Source organism: Micromys minutus (assembly GCF_963924665.1).
Source record: "Micromys minutus genome assembly, chromosome: X".
In the NCBI taxonomy this organism is placed as follows: domain Eukaryota; kingdom Metazoa; phylum Chordata; class Mammalia; order Rodentia; family Muridae; genus Micromys; species Micromys minutus.
This window is the reverse complement of record NC_137970.1, coordinates 55,986,784-56,014,579: the sequence shown is the minus strand read 5'-3', so window position 1 is coordinate 56,014,579 and position 27,796 is coordinate 55,986,784. Positions and strand designations below refer to the sequence as shown.

General features: G+C 35.5%; 1 protein-coding gene across 1 annotated transcript; it reads right to left on the bottom strand.

Moving 5' to 3' along the window:
* Nucleotides 1–62: 62 nt before the first annotated feature.
* On the bottom strand, nt 63–27,796 carry CYLC1 (cylicin 1; the record flags this gene model as incomplete). Its single annotated transcript, XM_080910117.1, has 6 exons — nt 63–95; nt 1,840–3,519; nt 4,482–4,597; nt 6,374–6,414; nt 25,247–25,300; nt 27,783–27,796. The coding sequence occupies 6 exons, from the start codon at nt 27,794–27,796 to the stop codon at nt 63–65; spliced, it is 1,938 nt and encodes a 645-aa protein (XP_080766243.1).

Sequence of the window (27,796 nt, the reverse complement as noted above, 5' to 3'; positions counted from 1 at the left end):
CAGGGTTGGAAGTAGTTTGCTTCCATGAGGTCATTCTGTGAAATCTAGGACTCAGCTGTTCTTCAGAGCAGCTTATGAATCCATTCCACTCCAGGCTGAAGGTTAGTTGAAAGATGGAAATAAAAAGAAAGGATCATTAATTAGAAAGAATGGCTGAAATATAATCAAACACAGAGTATTGTAGATTGAGGAGAACTTGGATTGTTTCTAAAGACTGTCCCTCCTTGGACTGCACCAAAGATCTATAATTTTGAAGCCTTTGAAAATAGAGTCCAGTGGTACACACATCCACCCCTAAGGGGCACCTAATGGCACTTAGAGAGTAAATTCCCAAATGCTAGTGTAGTTACCATTCTTTTTGGAGTAACTAACTAAAACCCACTAAATGTCACACTGTGTTATCACCACTGTTTTTATAATTGAATCCTCCAAATTTGAAAATACAACACTAATTCCACAAGACTAATAAAAATATTTTTACAAGATAAATTGCTATTTAGTCTTTCTACAATTACACAAGGTATTCCTCTTACTTTTAATGTCATAGTATTTTTTCCTATTTCTTTCTCTTAACTTTATAGGCATCACATGAATATATGTATGCTTGTGTACATGTATACATATATGTACATGTGTAAGTATGTATGTGTGTTTACATAATCATTTCATGCTTTGATAAGCAATAATTCTATAACTTTAATTTCAGAATTTTTCTATATTATAATCTTCATAATTATGCATACTTTGATTTTCTTCCTATAAAAAATTTAGCAAATATCTTAAATAGTAATATGTTGTTATGACTCTTCAGACATATCCAAACTTGGACTTAGATAAAAGTTAGGGGGATGTCAGGGAGGATGAGACAGATAAATAATAAATGATAATGAAAAGGAAAAGTTTGATGCATAACTGTAACTTGGATTGTCTTGCATGTAGGATGACAGAGAGCTTCTGCTCTACCACAGTAATAACAGACAATGAACAAGGTAAAAGCAGAGGGAAGAGTTTTGTGATGTTTGTCCCAAATATATAACTGAATAATACTTCACTCAAAGATTAGAGAAACCTAGGGAAAGATGACAACATATATGTCAGTAGTGCCTTCCTGATTTGTATATTTATATTCCCCAAATCCCCCAGGCTATTTAGAAAAGGAAATTGGAGAAACAATCTCTTAGATGAGAAAAGTAGAAATGATAAAAGAGCAAAGTATCCCCAAGAAGAGGGCATTAGCCTGAAAAGAATGGTTAGAAACCAAAGGAGATTTTATCCCTTCTGAAAAGTTAACTTTGGTTTTCATTGTCAGTAAGAATCAGGGCTCATTAAAACCTTTCTTCCAATTTGGACAGAATAAGTTTTATGTATTTCTGAATCTCAGTATTCTTTTTATCTGTTGAGTGGAATTTATTTAATTGTGACTTACTACATCAACCATTCCCAGAAAATGGAGTTTAAATTATATTTAAAAAATTGTTTTCCAAAAGTTTTGTAGAGTTAACTATTTCTGTAAAATGATGTAAGTGAATAAAATGTTTGCTTTAAGTCACAAACCACTTTTCCCTGCTCTAGTAAAAATAAGTATTTTTCTCTTGAAATTTAAGTATTTGTTTGGTAACTTGGTTAAGCTGTTTTGATAGATTTTCATCTTGCTCACCTACAAGTTCCAAATTACTGTTAAGTATTGAATAGTGTTAAATATCAGATGAAAGAAAATCATTGCCTAGATCACACACACACACACACACACACACACACACACACACACACACACAGACTTTTAAGCTGTCTCACTTTAAAATCCAACTTGTCCTAAGTACTAAATATTAGTAAACATACCAAAGGAGCATATCTTGCTTTTGGAAGTGGTGGAGGTAGTGTCTTGCACTTACAGACACATATGGGCTTAGGTGATGCTCTAAAAGGCTCACAAGGAGGGAAGGGTAGTCTTTCTCTTGATGAAGGAATTCTACCAGCCGCATTTATTTTCCCCCTTTCATTGAAAGTAGTCTTTTTGGATACTGTTCTGAATCCTTTTCTCATTCCTAGCATTCCCCTCTTTGAGTCTGTGGATGAGGCATCTGAATCATCAGTGGTCTTTATAACTCTAAACTCTGATGAGTCTTCAGATTCAGAATTTGAAGCCTTTGAAATTTTTCTTCTGCCTGCCTTGGAAGATGTATCAGATGCTGAGTCATTGTAACTCCCTGTGTCCTTTATTTGATTTTTCATTTCCTTCTTTACTCCAAAATCAGAATCACTTCCAGGAGATGCTGCATTCTTTTTTGTATCCTTCTTTTCTTCTTTTGTTGTAATTTTCTTATCCTTATTTTCACCCTTTTTACCTGTTGAATTAACTTCAGATTCAGAATCAGCATCAGTAGACTCTGTATCCTTAACAGGCTTCTTCTTGTTTCCTTTATTTTCCTTCTTTTCATCTTTCTTGCCCTTCTTTGACTCTACCTCTGATTCAGAATCAGTAGACAATGCATTACTCATGACATCATTTGTTGGTTGTTTCTTTACGTTCTTTGCACCCTTTGAATCTCCAGAGTCACTACCAGGAGATTCTATATTCTTTTTGTCTGCACTCTTCTTTTCCTTCTTATCTTTCTTTGAAACCTTGGACTCCCCAGATTCACCAACAGGAGATTCTGTATCCTTCTTTTTCTTGGGTTCCTTCTTTTTATCTTTTTTTGTTTTCTTTCCATCCTTGGAGTCACTAGATTCAGCATCAGTAGAGTCTGCATCCTTCTTTTTTTTGGATTCTTTCTTTTCTTTTTTCTTTCCCTCTTTCTTTGCATCTTTTGAGTCTCCAGAATCAACATCTGAGTCCTTTTCCTTCTTTCCACTCTTCTTTGAAGGCTTCTTTGCATTGTTCTGCGAGCAATTTGTTGACCATTCATCAAAATCTGTGGATTCAGCTCTGAAATCATTTACATGCAACATTAAATCCATATTTGACCTGTGAATACATTCTGATATTTCATCAGAAAATTTCTCAATGCTCTTCTTAGAGTTTGTACTGGGATTGTCCTTGTAACATGTGACCACATTATTGATCTTCTCCCAAATTGAATTCATTGAATTTTTGTTATCATTTCTCAAGCTCATTTCCAAGGTTTTCTTAGAATTGTTGGATTCTAGATAGGTTTCTGAAATAGAATTTGACTTTTTAGGCAATTTCCTCTTATGTGGTGATTTTGATGGATATTTTTCTGTATTGCCTAGCATTTCAGGTTTCCCATTGGTTATTGTTCTCTTGGACTCCAGATTTATTACACATGAGCCTGTTTTTCCCATGAATTTTTTATTCAACGTTTTTCTTCTTTTACCATCTTTGGGCTTTCTAGTTTCTGCCATTGTGTACTGGTTTTGAGGATCATAAAGATCTTTGGATGGTGCCTGTATAATAAAAGCTAGAGAAAATGATGACTTTAAGAAAAAGTCTCTTAAAAACTGGTTTATCCATATGTAAGTTGGTTTCTGACCTTCCTCAATTTTCCTTTGCTCTTGACTCTGAAAAGACTGGGGAGAATAATGATAAGAATATGTAAATGATTGATATATTTTCATGTGCAGCATAAAATATAAAATCAGTCATCTAGAAAATATAAACATTTTTATTTTAATATTGTGTGTATTTAACATTCCTAATGCTCTCTCTCTCTCTCTCTCTCTCTCTCTCTCTCTCTCTCTCTCTCTCTCTCTGTGTGTGTGTGTGTGTGGGGGGGGGTGCGTGTGTGTGTGTGTGTGTGTGTGTGTGTGTGTGTGTGTGTGTGTGTGTGTGTGTATAACAATAATGGATGAAGAAAGAGACTATGAAATTGAAAGAGAGCAAAGAAGGGAAAATGGGACACTTTGGAGGGAGAGAATAGAAGGGGAGATGATGTAATTTTTTTACAGTTTTATGCTTCAGTTAAAAACAAGTTGCTAGCACTGGTGAGGTAGCTCAGTTTATAATAATGCTTACTATATAATCCTAGTGACCTAAATTGGATTCCATAGTGGAGGAAGAGAAGCTGCTAGTGAAAGATGTACTCTGAATAATTGTACCCTCATGCTCACACTCACTCAAACACTCATTAGGCACACATATAGACACTAATAATAATAAATCAAACAACATCAAAATAATTTTACAACATCAAAGTTATAACACTAGATTAAAGTATAAACAATACATAAATGTAGCACCATAAGAATATTGTTTCAAAATGTAATACCAAAACACAGGAACCTTTATCAAAGATGAGTACCACTAATGATTAATGTATTTCTAATAGTGATAAGATGTAATTATAATCTCAAAAGTAAAAGAAAAAGTTTATTTTGAAATTGTGAGGACAACTTGTCCTATAGAGTTATAAATTTTAAGTTCTACTTCTGCATAGAAATACTCAAATTTTGTATGTCTTGCTTGTGTTTATATATGCTGTCATTAGCATACATTTACTATAAAACTATTTTTCAATACATACAGTAACTGCAACGTCTAATTCTGAAGGTCCTGATCTCTTCTTTATATCTGGCATAGGTGTTTTGGGAAATGTCAAAGCAAAACGTACTTGATTCCATTTTTCTCTAGTTTGACTGACTGAGATGAGAAAATAACAAAAAAATAAAGTTAATAGCCAGACTCTTACATAGAAAACATTACAAAGCAAGAACTATACTAATTAAGTAAAATTAAGTTGTAGTAAAATATAGCCCTTCTCCTTGCAGTGCATCTAAATAGCAATTAGAGAACATAAAAAACATTTTCCAAGTTAGTATTGGCTTATGTTTAACATTCAAATTTGTTTTCAGATAAAGACAATTGCTTAAATAATGATATTATATGAAGCTCCAAACACACATACAGCAAAGGTCTGGGTTCAGTCAGAGAAGATGCATCCAGAAGAGGTCCCAGCAAGTATAGAGTTCTGGCCGGGTGGATGGGGATGGGGACATCCTTGTGGAGATGGGAGGGGATGTGGGGAAGGAGGTATGGGATGTGGAACAGTTGGAGAGTGGACCGGGAGGGGAATAATATTTGGAGTGTAAAAAAAAAAAAACATTAAGAGAGACACAGGAAAAAATAATGTTATTAAACTACTTAAATAAAACAATAGAAATAAAATATAGACATACTTCCATTGTTTCCTTTCAAATGCTTACTTACATTGTCTCCCCATCTTGATTTTTAATGTTATTTAGGTTAGGTGGAAGATCATATGATTAATACTTTTATGATTTCCTTAATACATAGCATGACACTGAGCATAAAGTAATTAGGGAAAGTGTTAATTTTCAAGAATGTCACAGAATGGTTTCCCCTCTGAATTTAATGGCATTGCCAGCCACTAATATATATGTGAATACTGTCTTCCATTCTGTATATTCTATAAGGATATATACATATTTGATGTTATTGAGAAAATTAGGAATATCGAGCTATATGGAAACTTTGACAAAAGAGGAATTGGGAACAACATTTCAGATAGTTTTCCTAGACAGGAAGAGGCTACTGAGAAATGTGATTGCTTTTTGTATGTATTTAAAGAGCTTCTATGTGTGAAAGTAGCTATAGCAATAATTATATCATAGCTGATACTATTAATAGTTGATGGTTTATATTATGGATTGTCTTCTATACCTTCATAATTTTCAACTGAATCTTTGAAATTATTTTTTGAGTTAGACATTGCCATTGCATAGCCTACAGAAGTATAAAAATTCCACACTGGCATGTGTTAACTTCTTATTCTAAATCATAAAGCTAATAAACAGCTGAGTTAAGATTCATATGCAATTTGACTTCAGAGCAAATCCATTAACTGAAGTGTCATAATGTTCCTTATAGCTGAGGATAGAGCTTGAACTAATAGAAATAATATATGCTACTGTAGGCAGATTTTACTTTATCATGTTAAGTTGACCTCTGTAAACTTACAGCTTCTCAACAAATGGATTATTTGCTAACTACTCTCTTTGTTTTATTTTTTCTTACCCTTTTCACTTTAAGTGTTTTAATTGTGAACTTTGAGCACAAGGGGAGCTTATGAGAGTAAGCATGATTTCTATATAAGAAGGAAGAACAAACTAAATAAATCTTGTATTTGAACTAATACATGCTTTCAAGTCAGAAATGTTCTTGTACATGCATATATATATATATATATATATATATACATCTACATCTACATGTACATGTACATCTATATGTATGCTTGTATGTGTGTATGTTTGTGCATGTACACAAACAGCTGTCAAAACTGCAACAAATTCAGGACAATTTTTATCTGTCACATTTAGTAGGAGGTACTAGTCATTTGTTGATTCAGTTTTTAGAAATGTAAATGAAAACAAATTTCAAAGAAAGAATTCTTACTCAAAATGTAACCATCATATGTTGTAGTATTTATTTCTTGTCTGTAAAAGATAAAGAAAACGTTTAAGCTGAATTTTGAGTAATCATTATTATGCATTATGTTTTCAGTATCAACATGTTGATATGTTTTAATATACTCTTTTATTGTTAAATTATTTAATTTAAAATAAAAATAAATCAACATGACAAGATATAATTAATTTTGAATCTAAACTATTTATACTTCCTAATACCCAGAAAACGTCAAGTCCATAATCATTACTGAATAAATACTATCTTAATAACGCTCTAAAGATACTCATAGACTAATGAAGAAGAGAAAGCACAAAGACTGTAAGAACCAGAGGATACAGGAGTCTGCTGTGATATATAGTGTATTCTATAATTGGCAGCGAAGGAGGCTTTCAACAAAAAGTAAATATTAGAAAATTGAAAAAAATAAGACTATTCCAATTTATGAATTCCAATTCCTAGATTTTGTTAATCAAATATGCATTTAAAAACTCAGGTATTAAGCTGTATAACACAGCCATTTCTCTGAATATTTGGAAAACAAAATTATTGCAGATTTCTTTTTTCAACCTTATTTAAAAAACAGAGGTACATGTACATATTTTTAAAAGCATTTTTTGCATAAAACTATATGAAGATATTTTTTGTCAGTACATGATTTTTTAAAAAAGGTTTGGTAGTATGCATTGAAATCTTACTAGTTACAATGAGCATAAAGTACATGTAAAACAAAATGTAACATGGAAATAGTCAAAGCTTTCTTGGTGTGTAAAGATTAAACATAATGATTTTTAAATACCAAGAATTGCTACAAGTTTATATTCTTAGCTCTTGAATTATGGATGATTTAAGGTGTAGGTGTACCCCACTCTAAGACGGTGCTATACCCTTTTTTTTCTAAGAAGGACCGAGGCTTCCACTTTTTGGCCTTTCTCTTTTTTGAGCTTGTTTCTTGGGTATTCAGATTTCTTAAATAAAGTTTTCACTTTTTTTTTTTCACATAATTGAATGATGACCTAGTTGTTTCTGGTTAGAGCGCATTAAGTGAATGGAGTAACTTAAATATTTGATGAGTTTTATCTCTGAAAATTTATTTCTTTAGATGTCAACCATGATGACTTGCAGTGCACACCCCTAGGATTTGCTGAATGAGGCAGAGGCAGAGGCAGAGGCAGAGGCAGAGGAAGAGGCAGAGGCAGAGGCAGAGGCAGAGGCAGAGGCAGAGGCAGAGGCAGAGGCAGAGGCAGAGGGAGAGGCAGAGGGAGAGGCAGAGGCAGAGGCAGAGGTAGAGACAGGGGGATAATGAGTTCTACATCTTCATCTGAAGGCTGCCAGCAGAACACTGGCTCCCAGGCAGCTAGGATGAGAGTCTTATAACCCACACTCACAGTGACACACCTACTCTAACAGGGACACACATCCTAATAGTGCCACTCTCTGGACCATGTATATACAAACCATTACATTAGCTCTTTATACTCTTAGAGGAAGATTGTGAATGCATATTGATTTTTAATTTCCTTTCTATAATCTTTGTTTTCTAAAGTCTCTTTTCAAAAATTTTTATCAGTAAGCCATTTTGAGAACATCAATTCATTATGAAGCATATATAACTCAGAGTCTATTGTACAATTCATATTAGAACTTATACATAAAAGTAAAATAACCCACTATAGGCATGCTCCTCCATTATTCTGACCCCAATAGTGTGGCATCAGGAGACAGATCTGTCCCTGTGTCAGAAAACCAACACAATTTCATGTTCAAGGCAGGATTTAGTATTAGACTCTCTTTAAATATTGTAGACACTGGGTCTGCTTTTGAAGACTTTAGTGCCAGGCAATAGACATTTTTCCAAATACCAGCTAGCTACAATGATCTGATGCATATACACTCCTATTTTAGTCTTTTAAAAAACTTTTCATTGATTCTTACTGAATTTTCCATCATGATCATGCACTCCAATTCTACTCATCTCCCTCTGTCTCTTCATATAACCTCCACCCCAAAGAAAATAAAATAACCAATAATAATAATAATAATAATAATAATAATAATAATAATAATGATAATAATAATAATACATCTTGTTGTAGAAGCTGTAATGTACCCCAGGGTGTCACACAGTATATACTCTTTCACAGACATCTTTACTTGTAACTGTTCATGGCAATGAGTCATTGGTCTGGTTCAAGGTCTCTCTGGCTTCGGTTACACAATCAATACAGGATCCTCACCTGGACTCCTTTCAGATATCCTGTTGTTTCCCTGTGACGTGAAGATCCTGCAGTTTTGAAACTACAGGGCTAATATTTTAATGCATTCTATCAGAACATAGAAGAGGTAGATGTTTAGGTAGGTCAACTCAAAGTCCTGGATTTGGGCCTGTAAATTAGCTAAATTGTGTAGCTGCCAGTTCTCCTGCCCAGACCACCAGTGTGAGCTCTCCAGCACTGCCCCAGCTAGCTCACCAAAATGCTGTAGCCAGTAAGGGGCTGGACCAGTTCTGTTCTCATGCCATTGGGGTCATCTCGCCAGAGCCTTCACAACCAGGGTCAGCTGTACTTTGCTCTCCAGATGAGGTGCAGGGCCTGTTTCAGCCTGTGAGGGGTAGAGCCAGCCCTCCAGCCTCAGGACCTTATGGCCAGCTATCTTGCCTGCTGTGATTGGTGAGGGGCAAGGTGGTGGAGAGCATCTCTCCCTCACCCACACCACCCCAAGATGTGGTCTGCTCTAGGAAAAGATGTGCTCTCCCATACTCTTACATTCAGAGCTGGTTCCTAGCTCCCCACTAGTCGAGTCAGGTCTACTGTGCTGCTCAGAAAAGGGGCAAGGCCAGCTCTCTTGAATATGATAGCCTGGCTAGGTCAGCTCAGCACAGTGCCTCAGGCAGCAGTCCAGACCAGGGACATCTGTATGGTGTTTGGTGGTAACAAAGGCCTGGTTCATCAACATAGACTTTAATAGGGTCATAGTCCCAGACATGGTCCCTGGCAGCAGCATTGGTCCAGATTTTCCCATGACCTTAGGTAGCAGATCTGGTTAATCATCATGTCTCCCCATACCCATGGTAGTCCAGCTCCCAGACATCCACATAGTCTACACTGCCAGCCCTGATCATGAACATCCACTTGGAATTTGGTGGTAACTGGAGCCACAGATATCAGCTTAGACCCCAACTGCAGTAGAACCACAGTCATGGCCCTTGGTGGCAGCCCTGGGCAGGACCTCACTATTGTCTCCTTATATCTGCTTGTTCCTCCCTGCTGTTGAGTCTAGAGTTCCACCTTTCCCACAGGGTGCAAATCCCTTGGCTTTGCTTTATTCTCCATCTTTCCACGGAGTACTTCATTTTCCCCATATCTTTAATACAGTTGCCACTAGGTGTCCTTTTTTATACCATGGGGCCTTTCAATTTTGTTGTAGCCCCTGACTATCTTTCACAGCTACAGATCCAGCTGACTCATGAAGCTCACAGTCTAGTGCAGCACCCGCAAACCCAGTCATCAGAGAAGCCCCTTCATGTATAAGATCTAAGCCTGCCAAAGCAAGGACAACCGCTAATGTCCCAGTAGGTTGGTATACTGCCAGTATAGCTCACATCATCTTATATTTCAATCTTACATAGGTACTAGGTTAGGGACTGTGGGCCTATACTATAAGGTTCTATGTCATAGATATTAATTCTGTACTAGCCTTATTTACTTCAGGCACCAGACTAGCATCTATAGATCCAGCCTGCAGAGAAGCTACCCTATATGTAAATTCAAGTGTTACTCAGTGCTAGGGAGGGCCTTAAATCTTTAGTCTGTAAATCAAATCCTACAAATCCACACTTCAGCAGATAGAGGGCCTACTAATCCCTGCATATTTCAGTATCAAGGACAAAAGCTACCAAGGTAGACTAGGGTTCTTAGCTAGCATTCAAACACCCCTGTTGCAGGCCAAACTGCATAAGCCCATATTTCATTTTAATAGCAGACATAATTCATAGCCAAGCAGAAAAAAGAACCAATAAACTGATTGGTGATGGGAGATAACAAAAAAGAGCGAAACAGCCAATGATAATTGCAGAGTATTATCAAGCAAAGTAGAGTTCTTTAAAATTGAGATTCTCTCTCCCTTTCTAGTTCCTCCTTGCAGAGTTCCATTGCTCCTCTACCTCCCCTTTATCTCTGAGCGATCAGCCTTCTTGAGTATCCTATTGAGGTCAGACCAAGTCTGTTACATATGTGGCAGGGGCCTCGAACCAGCCCATGATGCTCTTTGGTTGGTGGTCCAGTCTCTGGGAACACTCAAGGGTACAGGTTAGTGGACACTTTTGGTCTTTCTATGGGATTATCATCTCCTTCAGGGCCTTTAGTCCTTCCTCTAACTCTTTCATAGGGGTCCCTGACATTCTTCCAATTTTTGGCTATGAGTGTCACTAGTCACTCATTCTTTCAGGTGCTGCTCCCTATTTGTCCCTGCATTTCTTTTAGACAGGACCAATTTGAGGCCAAGGTTTTATAGGTTAGTTAGTATACCTACCCTCTATTGGGGGTCCTGCCTGGGTAATGGAAGGGTTCTTTTTAGGTTCCACATCCCCACTTTTGGGCATTTCTGCTAAAGTCAACTACATTGACTCCTGGGAGCCTCCTTCTTCCCAGGTGTCTATGGCTTCCTAGAGATTCCCACCCTGCCATTTGTTGCAACTGCATATTTTTAGTCATTCTCCTGGCTCTCTGGACCTCTCTCCTGTTCATCCCTATACCAATTACCCTCCCTGAATCTCCTACCTATTTTCCTTCTCATCTCTGTCCCCCATGACTATTTTGTTCTTCCTTCTAAGTGAGATTAAAGTATCCTTACTTAGGCCTTCTCTTATTTAACTTCTTTGGGTCTGTGGGGCATATCGCTGGTATTCGGAACGGTTTGGCTAATATCCACTTCTCAGTGAGTACACAACATGCTTGTCCTTTAGAGTCTGGGTTACCGCATTCAGGATGATATTTTCTAGTTCTATCCTTTTGACTTGAAATTCATAATGTTCTTTTTAATAGATGAATAGTGTTTTATTTTTTAAATATACCATATTTTATGTATCCATTCTTCAGTTGAGGAACATCTATATAGGTTGCTTCAAGTTTCTGGCTATTATGAATAAAGTTGCTATGAACATAGCAGAGTATGTGTCTTTGTGGATATGGTAGAGCATCTTTTGGGTATATTTCCAGGAGCTGTATAGATGGATCTTTAGGTAGAACTATTTCCAATATCTGAGAAACTGCTGTATTGATTTCCAGAGTTGTTTTACAAGTCTGCAATCCCATCAGCCATGGAGGATGGTTCTTCTCTTTCTCTAAACCCTTGCCACATATGCTGTTGGTTGAGTTTTGGTCTTGGCCATTCTGACCAGTGAAAGATGGGATCTAGGTGTTGTTTTGATTTGCATTTTCCCAATGACTAAGGATGTTAAACATTTGTTTAAGTGCTTACCAGCCATTCAAGATTCCTCTGTTGAGAACTGTTTAGCTCTGCACACTATTTTTTGGTTTAGTTATTTGGTTTTTTGGAGTCTAACTTTTTGAGTTCTTTATATATTTTGAGTATTAGCCTTTTGTCGGATGTAGGCTACCATTGTTCCTATTGGCAGTGTCCTTTGTCTTACAGAAGCTTTGCAGTTTCATGAAGTCCCACATATCAATTGTTGGTCTTAAAGACTAAATCACTGGTGTTTTGTTCAGGAAATTTTCTCTTGTGCCAATGCGTTCAAGGTTGTTTTCCATTTTCCATCTATTAGTTTCAGTGTACCTGGTTTCATGTTGAGGTGCTTGATCCACTTAGATATGAGCTTTATGTGCATTGACAAGTATGGATCTATTTGCATTCTTCTAATGCAGACATCCAGTTTGTGGACCATTTGTGGACAAGGCTTTTTTTTTCCCCAATGTATGATTTTAGCTTCTTTGTAAAAAATTAAGTGTCCATAGATATGTGGGTTTATTTGGGTATCCTGTTCCATTGAGTAACCCATCTGTTTCTGTACCAATACTTTGCAGTTTTTATTACTATTTCTCTGTAGTATAACTTTGGGTCAGTGATGGTGATATTTTCAAACCATCTTTTATTTGTTTTGGCTCTCATCCTTTTTTTTTATTTTTGTTTTTTTCTTTTTGTTGCTTTTTACCATATGAACTTGAGAATTGCTTTTTCAAGGTCTGTAAAAATTTGTGTTGGAGTTTGAATGAGGATTGCATTGAATATGTAGATTGCTTTTGGTAAGATGGCAATTTTTACTACGCTAACCCTACATATCTATGAGCATGGGAGATTTCCTCACCTTCCTGGACTTGTATGAAGTTCTTGTTATACAGATGTTTTACTTAATTGGTTGGAGTTACACCAGGATATTTTATCTTATTTGTGACCATTGTGAAGGGTCTTATTTCACGAATTTCTCTTTTGACCTGTTTATCAATTGTATAATGAAGGACAACTGATTTTTTTCTATTTAATTTTATATCCAGTAACATTGCTGAAGTTATTTAGCAGCTGTAATTTTCTGGTAGAAAATTTTTCCTTTTTTTTTTTTTTTGAAGAAAGCAAGAGTGGAATTTATTATGAAATTAATAATGGTATTAGCAAATACCCAATGAATGTTTATTGAGCATATCACTAGACATTTTTAAATATTGTTTTATTTTGCCTTTCAGTTTGTTTAGAGACTTATTCTGATGAATGGAATCCAGAGAAAAATACTTTTAAGCTACCTTATATATTTGTAAAACATTATTTCTTCCTTTGGGCAAAATATTGTTCAACACTGAGATACTAAGGGTCCATCTCTTCTTGATGTCACTTTAATTGATGATTATTTTTTTATTTTATTTTATTTTTCAGTTGTTTTTTTCCTAATAAACACAGCTTTATTTCCCTGCACAGTCAGTCTTCATAAAAAGCAAAAAAAAAAAAAAAAAAAAAAAACCAACCAACCAACCAAACAAACAAACAAAAAACCAGTATATCTGCCATAATGCTCATTTTCTTTCTTTTTTCTTTCAAATGTCTTTTTTATCTTTTTTAGACTTTATTTTAAAAAACAAAGATAAATAAAGAAAATTAAACATTTTTGCATAAATGTATACAAATACATTTTTATCAGTGCTTGGCTTTTTATTTTCTTTTTTTTTTAAGGTTTGATACTCTGCATTAAGGTCTTACTAGTTACAATGAGCAAAAAGTACATGTAAAACAGGATGTAACCCGGAATTAGTCAACTTTTCCTTGGTGTGTAAGGATGGAACATAATGTTTTTTTGGTTTGTTTTTGTTTTCTTTTTTTCTTGAACTTCACACAGTCTGTGAGTTGTTTCTGGGGCAGTCTGAGCCTCTGGGGTTATCATCCCACTATCAGTGACTGCATATTATGTCTGTTCTTTTGTCACTGGGTTATCTCACTTAGGAAGATATTCTCTAGATGCAACCATTTTCTTAAGAATTTGGTTGAGTCCTTGTTTCTGATAGCTGCGTAGTACTCCATTGTGTAAATGTACCACAATTTTTGTATCCATTCATCTACTGAAGGACATCTGGGTTCTTTCCGGCTTCTGTTATATAGAGCTGTTATGAACATTGTGGTGCATGTATCTTTGTTGTATATTGGAGTGTCACTAGGGTATACGCCCAGAAGTGGAATAGCTGGGTCTTCAGGTAGTACTATGTCCAATTTTCTGAGGAATTGCCAGACTGATTTCCAGAGTGGTTGTATCAGTTTACAACCCCACCAGCAGTGGAGAAGTGTTCCTCTTTCTCCACAAACTTGCCAGCATCTGCTGTCATCTGAGTTTTGGATCTTGGCCGATCTGACTGGTGTGAGGTAGAATCACCCCACACAATAATAGTGGGAGACTTTAATACCCCGCTCTCACCAATTGACAGATCATGGAAACAGAAATTGAACAAGGACACTGTAAAACAAGCAGAGACTATGAAACAACTGGAATTAATAGATATCTACAAAACATATTATCCTAAAGTAAAAGAATACATCTTCTTCTCAGCACCTCATGGCACCTTCTCAAAAATTGACCACATAATTGGACAGAGAACGAGCCTCAATCAATATAAGAAGATTGAAATATTCCCATGCATCCTCTCAGATCACCATGGTCTAAGGCTGGTCTTTAACAACAACAAAGACAACAAAAAGCCCACATACACATGGAAACTAAACAATGCTCTGTTAAATGAAGCAGGGTCAAAGAAGAAATAAAGAAATAAATTAAGGATTTTCTAGAATTCAATGAAAACGAAAACACAACATACCCAAACCTATGGGAGGGAATGAAAGCAGTACTGAGAGGAAAACTCATAGCTCTGAGCCCTTCCAAAAAGAAAATGGAGAGAGCTCACATCAGCAACCTGACAGCACAGCTAACAACTCTAGAACAAAAGGAAGCAGATACACCCAAGAGGAGTATATGGTAAGAAATAATCAAACTTAGAGAAGAAATAGACCAAATAGAAACAAACTGAACCATCGAAAAAAATCAACAAATCCAAGAGCTGGTTCTTTGAGAAAATCAACAAGATTGATAAACCCCTAGATAGACTAACTAGAGGGCAAAGAGAGAGTATACAAATTAACAAAATCAGAAAGGAAAGTGGAGACATAACAAGTGTAACTTAGGAAATTTAAGAAATCATGAGATCCTGCTACGAAAACCTAACCTCCACAAAGTTGGAAAATCTGGAGGAAATTTATGAATTCCTAGACAGATACAAGATCCTAAAGTTAAACCAGGACCAATTAAACCATCTAAATAAGCTCATAACACCTAATGAAATAGAAGAAGTCATCAAAAGCCTCCCAACCAAAAAAAGTCCAGGTCCAGATGGGTTCAGTGCATAATTTGATCAGACATTTATTGCAGACATAACACCAATACTCTGCAAACTATTCCACAAGATAGAATCAGATGGGATACTACCTAACTCATTTTTTGAGGCTACAATAACCCTCGTTCCTAAACCACACAAAGAATCTACAAGGAAAGAGAACGTCTGGTCAATCTTGCTTATGAACTTTCATGAAACAATACTCAATAAAATCCTTGCAAACCGAATCCAAGAACACATCAAAAGGATCATTCACCATGACCAAGTAGGCTTCATCCCTGGGATGCAGGGATGGGTTAACGTAAGGAAATCCATCAATGTAATCCACCATATAAACAAACTCAAAGAACAAAATCACACAGTCATCTCACTAGATGCTGAGAAAACATTTGACAAAATTCAATACCCCTTTATGTTAAAAGTTCTGGAAAGAACAGGAATCCAAAGTCCATACCTAAACATAATAAAAGCAATATACAGAAAACCAATAGCCAACATAAAACTTAACTGGGATACTTGAAGCAATCCCACTAAAATCAGGGACCTGACAAGGCTGCCAACTATCCCCCTACCTATTCAACATTTTACTGGAAGTCCAGGCTGGAGCAATTAGATAGCAAAAGGAAATCAAAGGGATACAAATCGGAAAGGAAGAAGTAAAAACATCACTCTTTGCAGATGACATCATAGTGTATTTAAGTGACCCCACAAATTCCACCAGAGAACTCCTACAGCTGATAAACAAGTTCAGCAAAGTGGCTGGATATATAATTAACTCAAATAAATCAGTAGCCTTCCTATATTCAAAGGACAAACATGTGGAGAAAGAAATTAGGAAAAGATACCCTTCACAATATTCACAAAAACTAAGAAATACCTTGGTGTGACTCTAACTAAGCAAGTGAAGGACCTGTATGACAAGAACTTCAAACCTCTAAAGAAGGAAATCGAGGAAGATCTCAGAAAATGGAAAGATCTCCCATGCTCATGGATTGGAAAGATCAACATTTTAAAAATGGCCATCCTACCCAAAGCAATCTACAGATTCAATGCAATCCCCATCAAAATTCCAATCCAGTTCTTCACTGAGTTGGAAAGATCCATGTGCATTTTCATCTGGAATAACAAAAGACTTAGAATAGCAAAATCCATCCTCAACAACAAGAAAACATCTGCAGGAGTCACCATCCCTGACCTCTAGCTATATTACAAGGCAATTGTGTTGAAAACTGCATGGTACTGGTACAGAACTAGGCACGTTGATCAATGGAATAAAATAGAAGATCCAGAAATAAGCCCTCATGTATATGGTCACCTTATATTTAACAAAGGAGCTGTAAACATTCAATGGAAAAATGACAGCCTATTCAACAAATGGTGTTGGTCCAACAGACACTCAGCATGCAGAAGAATGAAAACAGACCCTTTCTTATCTCCTTGTACAAAAATCAAGTGTAAGTGGATCAAAGATCTCCACAATTAAGCAGATACACTGAAACTATTTGATGAGAAAGTAGGGAAAACCTTAGAACACATAGGCACAGAAGAAATTTTTCTAAACCAAACACCAATGCCTCAAGTGCTAAGGTCAAAGATTAATAAATGGGACTTAATGAGATTGCAAAGTTTCTGTTAGGCTAAGGACATGGTCAAGAAAAAAAAAAAAAAAAAAAAAAAAAAAAAAAAAAAAAAAAAAAAAAAAAAAAACAGCAGCCAACAGAATGAAAAAAGATCTTTACAAACTCCACATCAGATAGACGCTTAGTATCCACGGTATACAAAGAACTCAAAAAGATAGACACCAGGCAATCAAACAACCCTATCAAAATGGGGTATAGAACTAAACAAAACGTTTTCAATTGAGGAATATGGAATGGCTGAGAAACATCTAAGGAAGTGCTAGACATCCTTAGCCATCAGGGAAACGCAAAATAAAACAAACCTTGAGAAAATTTCTTTCTTTTTTCTTCTTTTGTTTTAGTATTTAAAAACTTTTTTGTGTTTTATCAGTACTGGTAGCCTGCCTGCAGGTTACTTGATGCCTGGAAATGTCACAGGAGGGCTTTCACTCATTAGTACAGGGGTAAGTCCACACTTACTCCCCACTGTCTAACTAGGTAAAGGCTGCTTATAACTCTCAGGTACAGGTATGCAGGCAGCAATGCTGCCTGAAAACATACACTTCCAGCCCAAAGTCAGAGCCAGTCTAGTTGCACCAGGACTGGGCCCTGACATCAAAACTCACAGCCTACTCAGAGGGCTGAACACCCAGGAACAATCTCCCTCTTGAGACCACAGGCCAAAAGACCCACAAGAGACACAAGCTCCAGTAAGAAACAACAAGATCACTTATCATCGCCCATAACAAGATGGCAAGAGGCAAGAACAAGACTCTAAGAAATGGAAACGAAGACAAGCTGACAGTTCTCCCACCACAGCAAGTAGTGGATATTCCAACTCACCAGAAAAAAAAGGTGTAGACTTAAAATCATACTTCATGATAATGATGGATATCCTTAAGAAGCACATAAATAACATACTTAAAGAAGTATAGGAAAGCCAAGAGAATACACATAAACATGTTGAAGCCCTTACAGAAGAAACACAAAAACACAAAAATCACTTAAAGAGCTGCCGAAAATCACAAACAAACAGGTGAAGGAAATGAAAACATAACAACAACAACAACAACAAAAAAAGCCATGAAGTTGGAAAACCTAGTAAAGACATCAGGAGTCATACATGCAAGCATCAAAAACAGAATATAAGAGTTTGAAGAGAGAATCTCAGGAGCAGAATATATCATCACATCATTGACACAACTGTCAGAGAAAATGCAAAAATCAAATCCAGAAAATCCAGGACACAATGAGAAGACCAAACCTCGGGATAATAGGTGTAGAAGAGAGCAAAGAGTCTTAACTAAAAGGCCCAGTATATACAAAACAAAGAAAAAAAAATACTACAGGAAACAAGGGAAAAAGGACAGGTAAGATATTAAGGCAGACTGATCAGGATTACAGCAGACTTTTTATCTGAGACTATGAAACCTACATACAGACCCTAGAAAACATAAATGACAGCCCAGGTTACTATATTCAGCAAAACTGTCACTTACCATAGATGCAGAAAACAAGATATTACAGAAAAAGACAAAATTTACACAATATCTGTCCACAAATCAAACCCTATAAAGGATAATAGATGAACAATGTCACCACAAAGAGGGAAACCTCATCCTAGGAAACTCAAGAAACTAATCTTCTTGCAACAAATACCAAAGAAGAAAAGCACACAAACATAACTCTACCTGTAACAACAAAAATAGCAGGAAACATCAATCACTATTACTTAATATCCCTTAACATCAATGGAATTAATTCTTTAATAAAAAGACATAGGCTATCAGAATGGATATGCAAATAGGATCCAGCATTTTGGAGCACACAGGAAACTCATCTCAGCAACAATGACAGGTACTACCTGAGAGTAAAATGTTGAGAAAAAAAAAATTCCAAGAAAATGGTTCCAATAAACAAGCTGAAATAACCATCTTAATATCAAATAAAATAGATTTTTCAACCAAATTCATTAAAAAAGACAAGGCAAGACACCTTTCTTTTCATCAAAGAAAAAGTCTATCAAGATAAACTCTCAATCCTGAACATCTATGCACCTAATACAAGACCACCCACATTCATAAAAGAAACTCTACTATGCTTAGAGCATACATTACACTACACACAATAACAGCAGGAGACTTCAACTTCCCACTCTCATCAATGAACAGATCATGGAAGCAGAAACTGAAAAGAGGCACAGTGAAACTAACAGAAGTTATGAACCAAATGGATTTAACAGACATATATAGACGATTTTATCTTAAAACAAAATAATATACCTTCTTTTCAGCACCTCAAAGCACCTTCTCCAAAATTTACCATATAGTCGGTGACAAAACAGGCTTCAACAGATACAAGAATATTAAAATAATCCCATAATTTCTATCTGATCACAATGGATCAAGGCTGACCTTCAACAATAACAAAATAACAAAAAGCCCATATACACATGGAAGCTAAACAATGCTCTACTCAATGATAGCTCTGTCTATGAAGAAATAGAGAAATAAATCAAAGACTTTTTAGAATTTAATGAAAATGAAGGGAAAATATACCTAAATTTATGGCATACAATGAAAGCAGTGCCTGGAGAAACACTTATAGCATTGAGTTCCTCCAAAAAGAAACTGGAGAGAACATACACAAACAACTTGACAGCACATACACCCAAGAGGAGTAGACAGCAGGAAATAATCAAACACAGAGCTGAAATCAACCAAATAGAAACAAAAAGGACTATACCCAAAATCAACAAAACCAAGAGCTGGTTCTTTGAGAAAATCAACAAGATTGATAAACTTTTAGCCAGACTAACTAGAGGGCGCAGAGACAGTATCCAAATGGACAAAATCAGAAATGAAAGGGGAGACAATACAAGAGAAACTGAGGAAATTCAGGAAATCATCAGATCCCATTACAAAAGCCTATATTCAACAAAACTAGAAATCTAGAGGAAATGGACAATTTTCTAGACAGATACCAGGTACCAAAGTTAAATCTGAATCAGATAAACCATCTAAACAGCCCAATAACCCCTAAAGAAATTGAAATGGTCATCAAAAACCTCCCAACCCCCTCCAAAAGAAGAGGAAAGAGGACCTGATGAGTTTAGTGCAGAATTCTATCAGACCTTCATAGAAGACCTAATACCAATGCTTTCCAAAGTATCCCTTAAATTAGAAACAAAGGGAACTCCACCCAGCTCTTTCTTTGAAGCCACAATTACACTCATTCCTAAAATACACAAAGGACCTACAAAGAAAGAGAACTATAGACCAATTACCCTCATGAACAGTAATACAAAGATACTCAATAAAATTCTTGCAAGCCAAATCCAAGAATACAACAAAAGAATCATTCACCATGATCAAGTAGGGTTCATCTTTGAAATGCAAGGATAGTTCAATATAAGGAAATCCATCAATGTCACCCACCATATAAACAAATTCAATGAAAAAAAAAAAACAAAACACATGATCATCTCTCTAGATGTTGAGAAAGTATTCAACAAAACTCAACACCCCTTCATGTTAAAAGTCTTGAAAACATCAGAAATTCAAGGCTCATACTTAAACATAGTAAAAGCAATATACAGCAAATTGGTAGCCAGAATGAGTCTAAGAGGTGAGAATCTTGAAGCAATCCCACTAAAATCAGGGACTAGACAAGGCTGACCACTCTCACCTTACCCATTCAGTATAGTACTGGAAGTACTAGCCAGGACCAGTAGACAGCAAAATATGTCAAAGGGATACAAATTGGAAAAAAAAAAGGCAAAATGCCATGATTTTCAGATGAGATGATAGTACACTTAAGTGACCCCAAAAATTACACCAGAGAAATTTTACTGCTGATAAATACTTCATCAAAGCGCCTGGATATAAAATTGAGTCAAACAAATCAGTGGCATTCCTCTAATTGCAGGACACACAGGCTGATAAAAAAATTAGAGAACTGACACCCTTCAGAATAGTCACTAAGAATAAAAAAATAGCTTTTTGTGACCCTAATCAGGCAAATGAAGAATCTGTATGATAAGAATGTCAAGTCTCTGGAAGGAAATTGAGAAAGACCTCAGAAGTTGGAAAGATCTCCCATGCTCATGGATTAGAAGGATCAACATTGTAAAAGTGGCCATTTTGCCCAAGGCAATCTACAAATTCAATGCAATCCCCATCAAAATTCCAACTTAATTCTTCATAGAGTTAGAAAGAGCAGTTTGCAAATTCATTTGGAATAATAAAAAACCCAGAATAGTAAAAAACTTTCTCAACAATAAAAGAACTTCAGGGGGAATAACCATCCCTGACCTCAAGCTATATTACCGTCCTGATAAAAACTGCATGGTATTGGCACAGAGACAGGAAAGTAGATCAATTGAGTAGAACTGAAGACCAAGAAATGAACCCACACACCTATGTTCATTTGATCTTTGACAAAGTAGCTATAAACATTCAATGGAAGAAAACAACCTCTTCAACAAATGGTGTTGGTCCAACTGGCACTCAGCATGCAGAAGAATGCAAATAGATCTTTTCTTATCTCCTTGTACAAAGCTCAAGTCTATGTGGATCAAAGACCTCCACATAAAACCAGGTGTACTGAAACTGACTGAAAAGAAAGGTGGAAGATCTTAGAACACATAAGCTCAGTGGAAATTTTCCTGAGCAGAAAGAATATCAATGGCTTATGCTCTAAGATCAAGAATCAACAAATTGGACTTGATGAAACTGCAAATCTTCTGTAAGACAAAGGCCACTGTCAAAATGACAAAATGACAACCAACAGATTGGGGAAAGATTGTTACCAGTCTTTCATCAGATTGAAGGGGTAGTATCCAATACATACAAATAACTCAAGAAGTTAGACTCCAGAGAATCAAAGAATCCTATTAAAATGGTGTACATAGCTATACAAAGAATTCCCAACTGAGGAATATTGAAAAAATGTGCAACATTCCTCCCTAGTCATTATGGAAATGCAAATTAAAACTACCCTAATATTTACCATCACACCAGTCAGAATGGCCATGTTCAAATCTCTGGTGACAGCAGATGGTGCCATGGGTGTGGAGAAAGAGGAAAACTCTTCCACTGCTGGTAGGATTGTAATCTGGTACATCAAATCTGGAAATCAGTCTGGAGGTTCCTCAGAAATTGTATATAGTATTGCCTGAGGACCCAGCTATAACACTCTTGGCCATATACACAAAAGAAGATCTAACATATAACAAGGACACAAGCATAACCTCGTTTATATCAGCCTTATTTATAATAATCAGAATCTGGAAATAACCCAGATATCCTTCAAAAGAGGAATGGATACAGAAATTGTGGTACATAAACACAGAGTACTACTTAGATATAAAAATCAATGGCTTCATGAACTTCCTAGGCAAATGGATGGAACTTGAATCTATTATTCTGAGTGAAGTAACCCAGTCACAAAAGAACACACATGGTTTGTACTCACTTACAAATAGATACTAGCCCAGAGAGCATGGAACATCCAAGTAATCATCTACAGATTGTATGAAGCTTAAAGTTAAGAAATACCAGAAGGTGGATGCCTAAATCTTTCTTCAAAGGAAGAACAAAACTTTTACTGGACGAAATAAAGGGACAAATAGAGGAGCAGAGATTGTATAAAAGATCACCCAGGGACTGCCTTACCTGGGGATACAGCCCATATGTGCCCAATAAACCCAAGAAGTGCTTACTGTCATGAACCTGATATGGATGCCTCAAAGGCTCTTTCAAAGCCACACTGATATAGAGATGGTTGTTTGCAGCCCACCATCAGAATGAACATGAGTACCCCAATGAAACAGCCAGAGAAAAGACTGAAGGAGCTGAAAGGGTCTGAAACCCCATGGGAAGAACCAAATTATCAACTATTCAAACCCACCACAGCTCCCAGGGACTAATACATCAACCAATGAGTTCACATGGAGAGACCCATGGCCCAAGGTACATATGCAGGAAAGGACAGCATTTTCAGACATCAGTGGGTGCAGAGTCCTTTGGTCCACCTAAGGCTTGTTTTCCTAGTGTAGGAGACCCTAATGTACTGAGGTGGGAGAGGGTATTTTGGAGAGGGAGCACCTTTATGTAGGCATTCAGAGTTGGTGGGGGTATGGGATTGTGGGAAAGGAATAACATTCAAAATGTAAATTCAGAGAATATCCAAGAAAATAAAATTGGGAAAAACAGCTTGTTGATTTTTTAAAAAAAATCAAGTTGTAAATATTATTACACATTAAATATATTAAGTTCTTAACATCTCAACTTGACCAGATCTGAAACAATTTTAAAACTGTTAAAGGTATATTGAGGAAAAAACAGGCCCTTTTATTCTCTTAAAAAACATGTTTGTCATTACCAAAAAGACATACCTATCTTCTTGTATGTTTTGGGGCTTGCTTTGTGCTCAGTTATATGTTCCATTTTGCAGACAGTTTCATGAGGTCCTGAGAAGAACATAAATTCCATAGTTTTGGGTAGAATGTTTCTGTCGGTGTGTTAAGTCCATTCAGTCCATGGCATCTGTTTAATTTCTGTTTTGATTACCTGCCCCTTGGTGAGAGTGGGGTGTTAAAGTCTTCGATTATTATTCTCTGGGGGTTTAATATGTGTCTTGGACTTTAATAATTTCATTTTACAAATGTGGTTGCTTTTGTATTTGGGTCATTGATGTTGAGAATTAAAACTTTATCTTGGTGGATCTTTCCTTTGATGGAAATGAAGTGTCCTTCTGCATTACTTTTGATTACTTTTGGTTGAAGGTCTATTTTATTAGATTTTATAATGGCTTCTCCAGATTGTAAATGTTTGCTTAGAATATCCTTTTCCATTTCTTTCCTCTGCAGTTGTGTCTACCTTATAGTTGAGGTGAGTTTCTTACATGCAACACAATGGTGGGCCATGTATACATATCTAGGCTGATATAATGTTTCATTTTATTGGTGAATTGAGTCTATTGATGTTGAAATATATTAATGACAGATGATTGTTGGTTTCTGTTATTTTGTTGTTGGACATGGTACCATGGTGTCTATTTAATTTTTGTCCATTGGGTTTGCTGTAAGATGATTTCTTTCTTGTGTGTAGCTACCCTACTTGTGTTGAAGTTTTCCTCCTAGTATCCATTGTAGGGCTGGAATAGTAGAAATCTATTATTTAAATTTGGTTTTATAATGGAAAATCAGTTTCTTCATCTATGATGATTGAAAATTTTTCTGGTACACTAGTCTGGGCTGGCATCTGTTGTCTCTTAGAGTTTGCCATAAATCTGTCCCAGATCTTTTGGCTTTTAGAGTCTCTAATGAGACATCAGTTGTAATTCTGCTACATGGCCTTTATATGTTACCTGACCATTCCTCTTACATCTTTGAATTTTCTTTGCTTTGTACATTTAATGTTTTAATTATTATTTGGTGGGAGTTTTTTTTCTGGTCTAATCTATTTGTTGTTCTGTATGCTTCTTGTACATTTGTAGCCATTTCTTTCTTTAGGTTAGGGAAGTTTTCTTCTGTGATTTTGTCAATGAGATTTTCTGGCCCTTTGGACTTAGAGTCTTTACCTTCTTCTATTCCTATTCTTAGATTTGGTCTTTACATTGTGTCCCAAATATATTGGATGTTTTGAGTTGGGTACTTTTTACATTTGGCATTTTTTGATTATCAATTTCCTTTTTTGTATCTTCTACACCTGAGATTGTCTCTTTCATCTTTTATATTCTGTTGGTGATGCTTGTATTTGTTGTTCCTGTTCTCTTTCCTAGGCTTTCTGTCTACAGGGCTGCCTTCTTCTTTGCTTTCTTCATTATTTCTGTGTCCATTGGAAGGTCTTGGACTACTTTGTTAATTTTCTTCACCTGTTTTTATTTTCTGTGTGTTTTTTAAGAATTTATTTACTCTTTAAAGACCCCCCACTTGTTTGACTATATTTTTCTACATTTATCTGAGTAATTATTTATATCCTCTTTAAAGACTTCTATCATTACAGGATTTACATGTTCTGTGGATGTAAACTCAGGTTGTAAGGTTTATACAGCAAGTACTTTACAACTATACCATCTTAAAAACACCAAGAATAGCAATTTGTGATATTTTTTTATGTTAGGTATTTAAATTTTTTTAAAATCAAAGGAAAAATAAAAATATTTTGGATGATAAATTAAAGCCAAAGTGTATATAAGAGGAATTCATGTAATAGGAAAAATAAAAAAAAAGAATCTTGTACTAATTATTTTAAAAAATATTGATGAAATAGACAATTCCTTAAAACATACAAAAATTGAAATAAAGAAAAATAGAAAATATGAGCTATTATTTGCACATTCATTATTAGGAAACTAACCGACAGGAAGATCTGGAAGTTTGAGCATCTTCAATACTTAATTTTTCACCATCCCTGAATAAAAACAAATAATAATTACAAAATCTTAAAGAAATAGAGAAAATGAGAATACTTAATAAAATTTTATGATGATAATATAGCATTGATATCAAAACCTAGAAATGTCACTAATAGTAAAAATCCAGGACACTTTATTGCTGCTATATATGTATCCTTATATATTTTTTGGTAAAATAAACTTTTAGGAGGGATATTAAGTTAAGAGTAAGTGGTGATTATGCTAGGTTAGTTTAACATGCAAAATTTATGATACTAGAATATCATCAAAAGAGAAAAAACTAATTATGTTAGTGCATGATAAAATCATCCCTTAAACTTAAAACTTTTTGATAAAATTTATAGTGGACACAGTTTGGGAATTTAAAATTTTTAACAAAAAGCATATATATAAGTAAATATCAAACACAATTCTAAATGATAAAAATTTAGAAACATTCAAAAAATTAGAAATATCCTCCCATCTCAAGAACAACAAATAAGGTTATTCATTAGTCTTGTTTTCACATATTGTTGGGACACTCAACTTAATCTAGTAAAAAGAAAGGACAAACAAATAACATTTTTAGAAAAGTAAGAAATTAAAATATAATTACTTAAAATAAACAAAATGATTTGTATAAAAATTTAAAATATCTGTACATATACTATTATAATTTTGTTAATTTATTAAGATTATTAGAAAAAGAAAATTTTCAAACCAATTATATTTAAATAGACCATCACACGAACAATTAAAAACTAATTAAATACTAGTTATTTTATTTTATATATACATCAAATATGTTGAACTGAGCTAAATAATATATATGTAATACTTCTATACTAAAAATTAGGAACCATTATTGGAAAGACCTTAGCAAAAATACCTAACAAATGGGAGATAGAACCTGTAGAGACCATATCCAGTGGATAGGCAGAGGCCTCAGTTGAGGGATGGGGGTACTTACCCTCTTCAAAAATATTAATCCAGAATTTCCCCCGTCAAAAGGAAGTGCAGGGATAAAGAGTAGAGCAGAAACTGAAAAAGGGCCTTCAAGAGACTGCCTCATCTAGGGAGCCATCCCATCTCTGATACCAAACCCAGACACTATTGCTGATGCCAAGAAATGCTTACTGACAGGAGCCCAGTAGAGCTGTCCCCTGAGAGGTTCTGGCAGAACTGGGCCAATACAGATGTGGATGTACACAGCCAAACATTGGACTGAGTGTATGTGTCCCAGTGAGAAAGTTGGGGCAAGAATTGTAGGAGCTGAAGGGTTTTGCATCCTCATGGGAAGAACAATACTATTAACCAACCAGACTCCCAAAGCTCCAAGGAACTAAACCACCAACCAAAGAGTACCAAAGTGACCCATGGCTTCAGCTGCTTGTGTAGCAGAGGATTGCCTTATCAGGCAGCACTGGGAGGGGAGTCCCTTGGTCCTGTGGAGGCTGGATGATTCAGAAGAGAAAAATGCTAGTCCCCTAAGGCAGGAGTAGGTGGGCAGGTAAGTAAGTACCCTAATGGAGTCAGGGGAAAGGGAGAAAGGGATAAGGAGCTTGTAGAGGGGAAACTGGAAAGGGGAATAAAATTTGAAATGTAAATAAATAATATAGTCAATAAAACGAAGAAAACTGAAGAAAATATTAAAGGGAGGTGTATGCCATCGTGAGTGTTTAGAAGACATACAGCAATTCTCCCTAAAATTAACATATTTTTTATGCTTCTGATAAATCATGTTTTCACTTTTTTGATAAGGCTTTAAATTTGATTTGGGATATGAAAAAGAGTTAAAGCACAAGGACTGTAGAAATGATGCAGCTTTTATAAGCACATGTTGCTTTTTGAGAAAGTCTGGATTCAGTTTTCAGTATCTACGAAGAAAGTCTCAAAACTGTCTATTATTCTATTTCTAAAGGATCTGATATCCTCTGAGATCTCCTGCATTAATATCACACACACACACACACACACACACACATAATTAAAATAAAATTTAATAATTCAAAATAAGTCTAATTTTGAAAAATAACACGCCTTAAGGTATACAGTCCAATTACCACACCAACTTATTCTCAACATAAGTCAATGTGACACTTAAAGTTTAATGGAATAGAATAAGCAGTACAAAAATGACTTACATGGATTTAGACATGTGGATTGTTTATAAATTATGTTCTAAGAAAAAATGGTACTTTCAAATATATTAAATCATTCCCTGAAATGTCTACAAATAAGTCATCCTTTAAAATTATTTTTAATATATGTTTAAATCAATCTCAAACAATTTATACATAAAAAGGAAGGGTAAATCTGAAATAATTAGGAGGTAGCAGATTATCCTAGTGATAGTAATATAGGCAGCATTTCATTAACATAAAATTCTATAATGGAATAGAAAGCATTTGGGTTTCTGTTATTAAATTATTATACCCCAAATCTTCCTTTCTACAAGAATAAAATACTAAAAACTAATAGAAGACTCAACACACTTACTCTTTGCACATCAT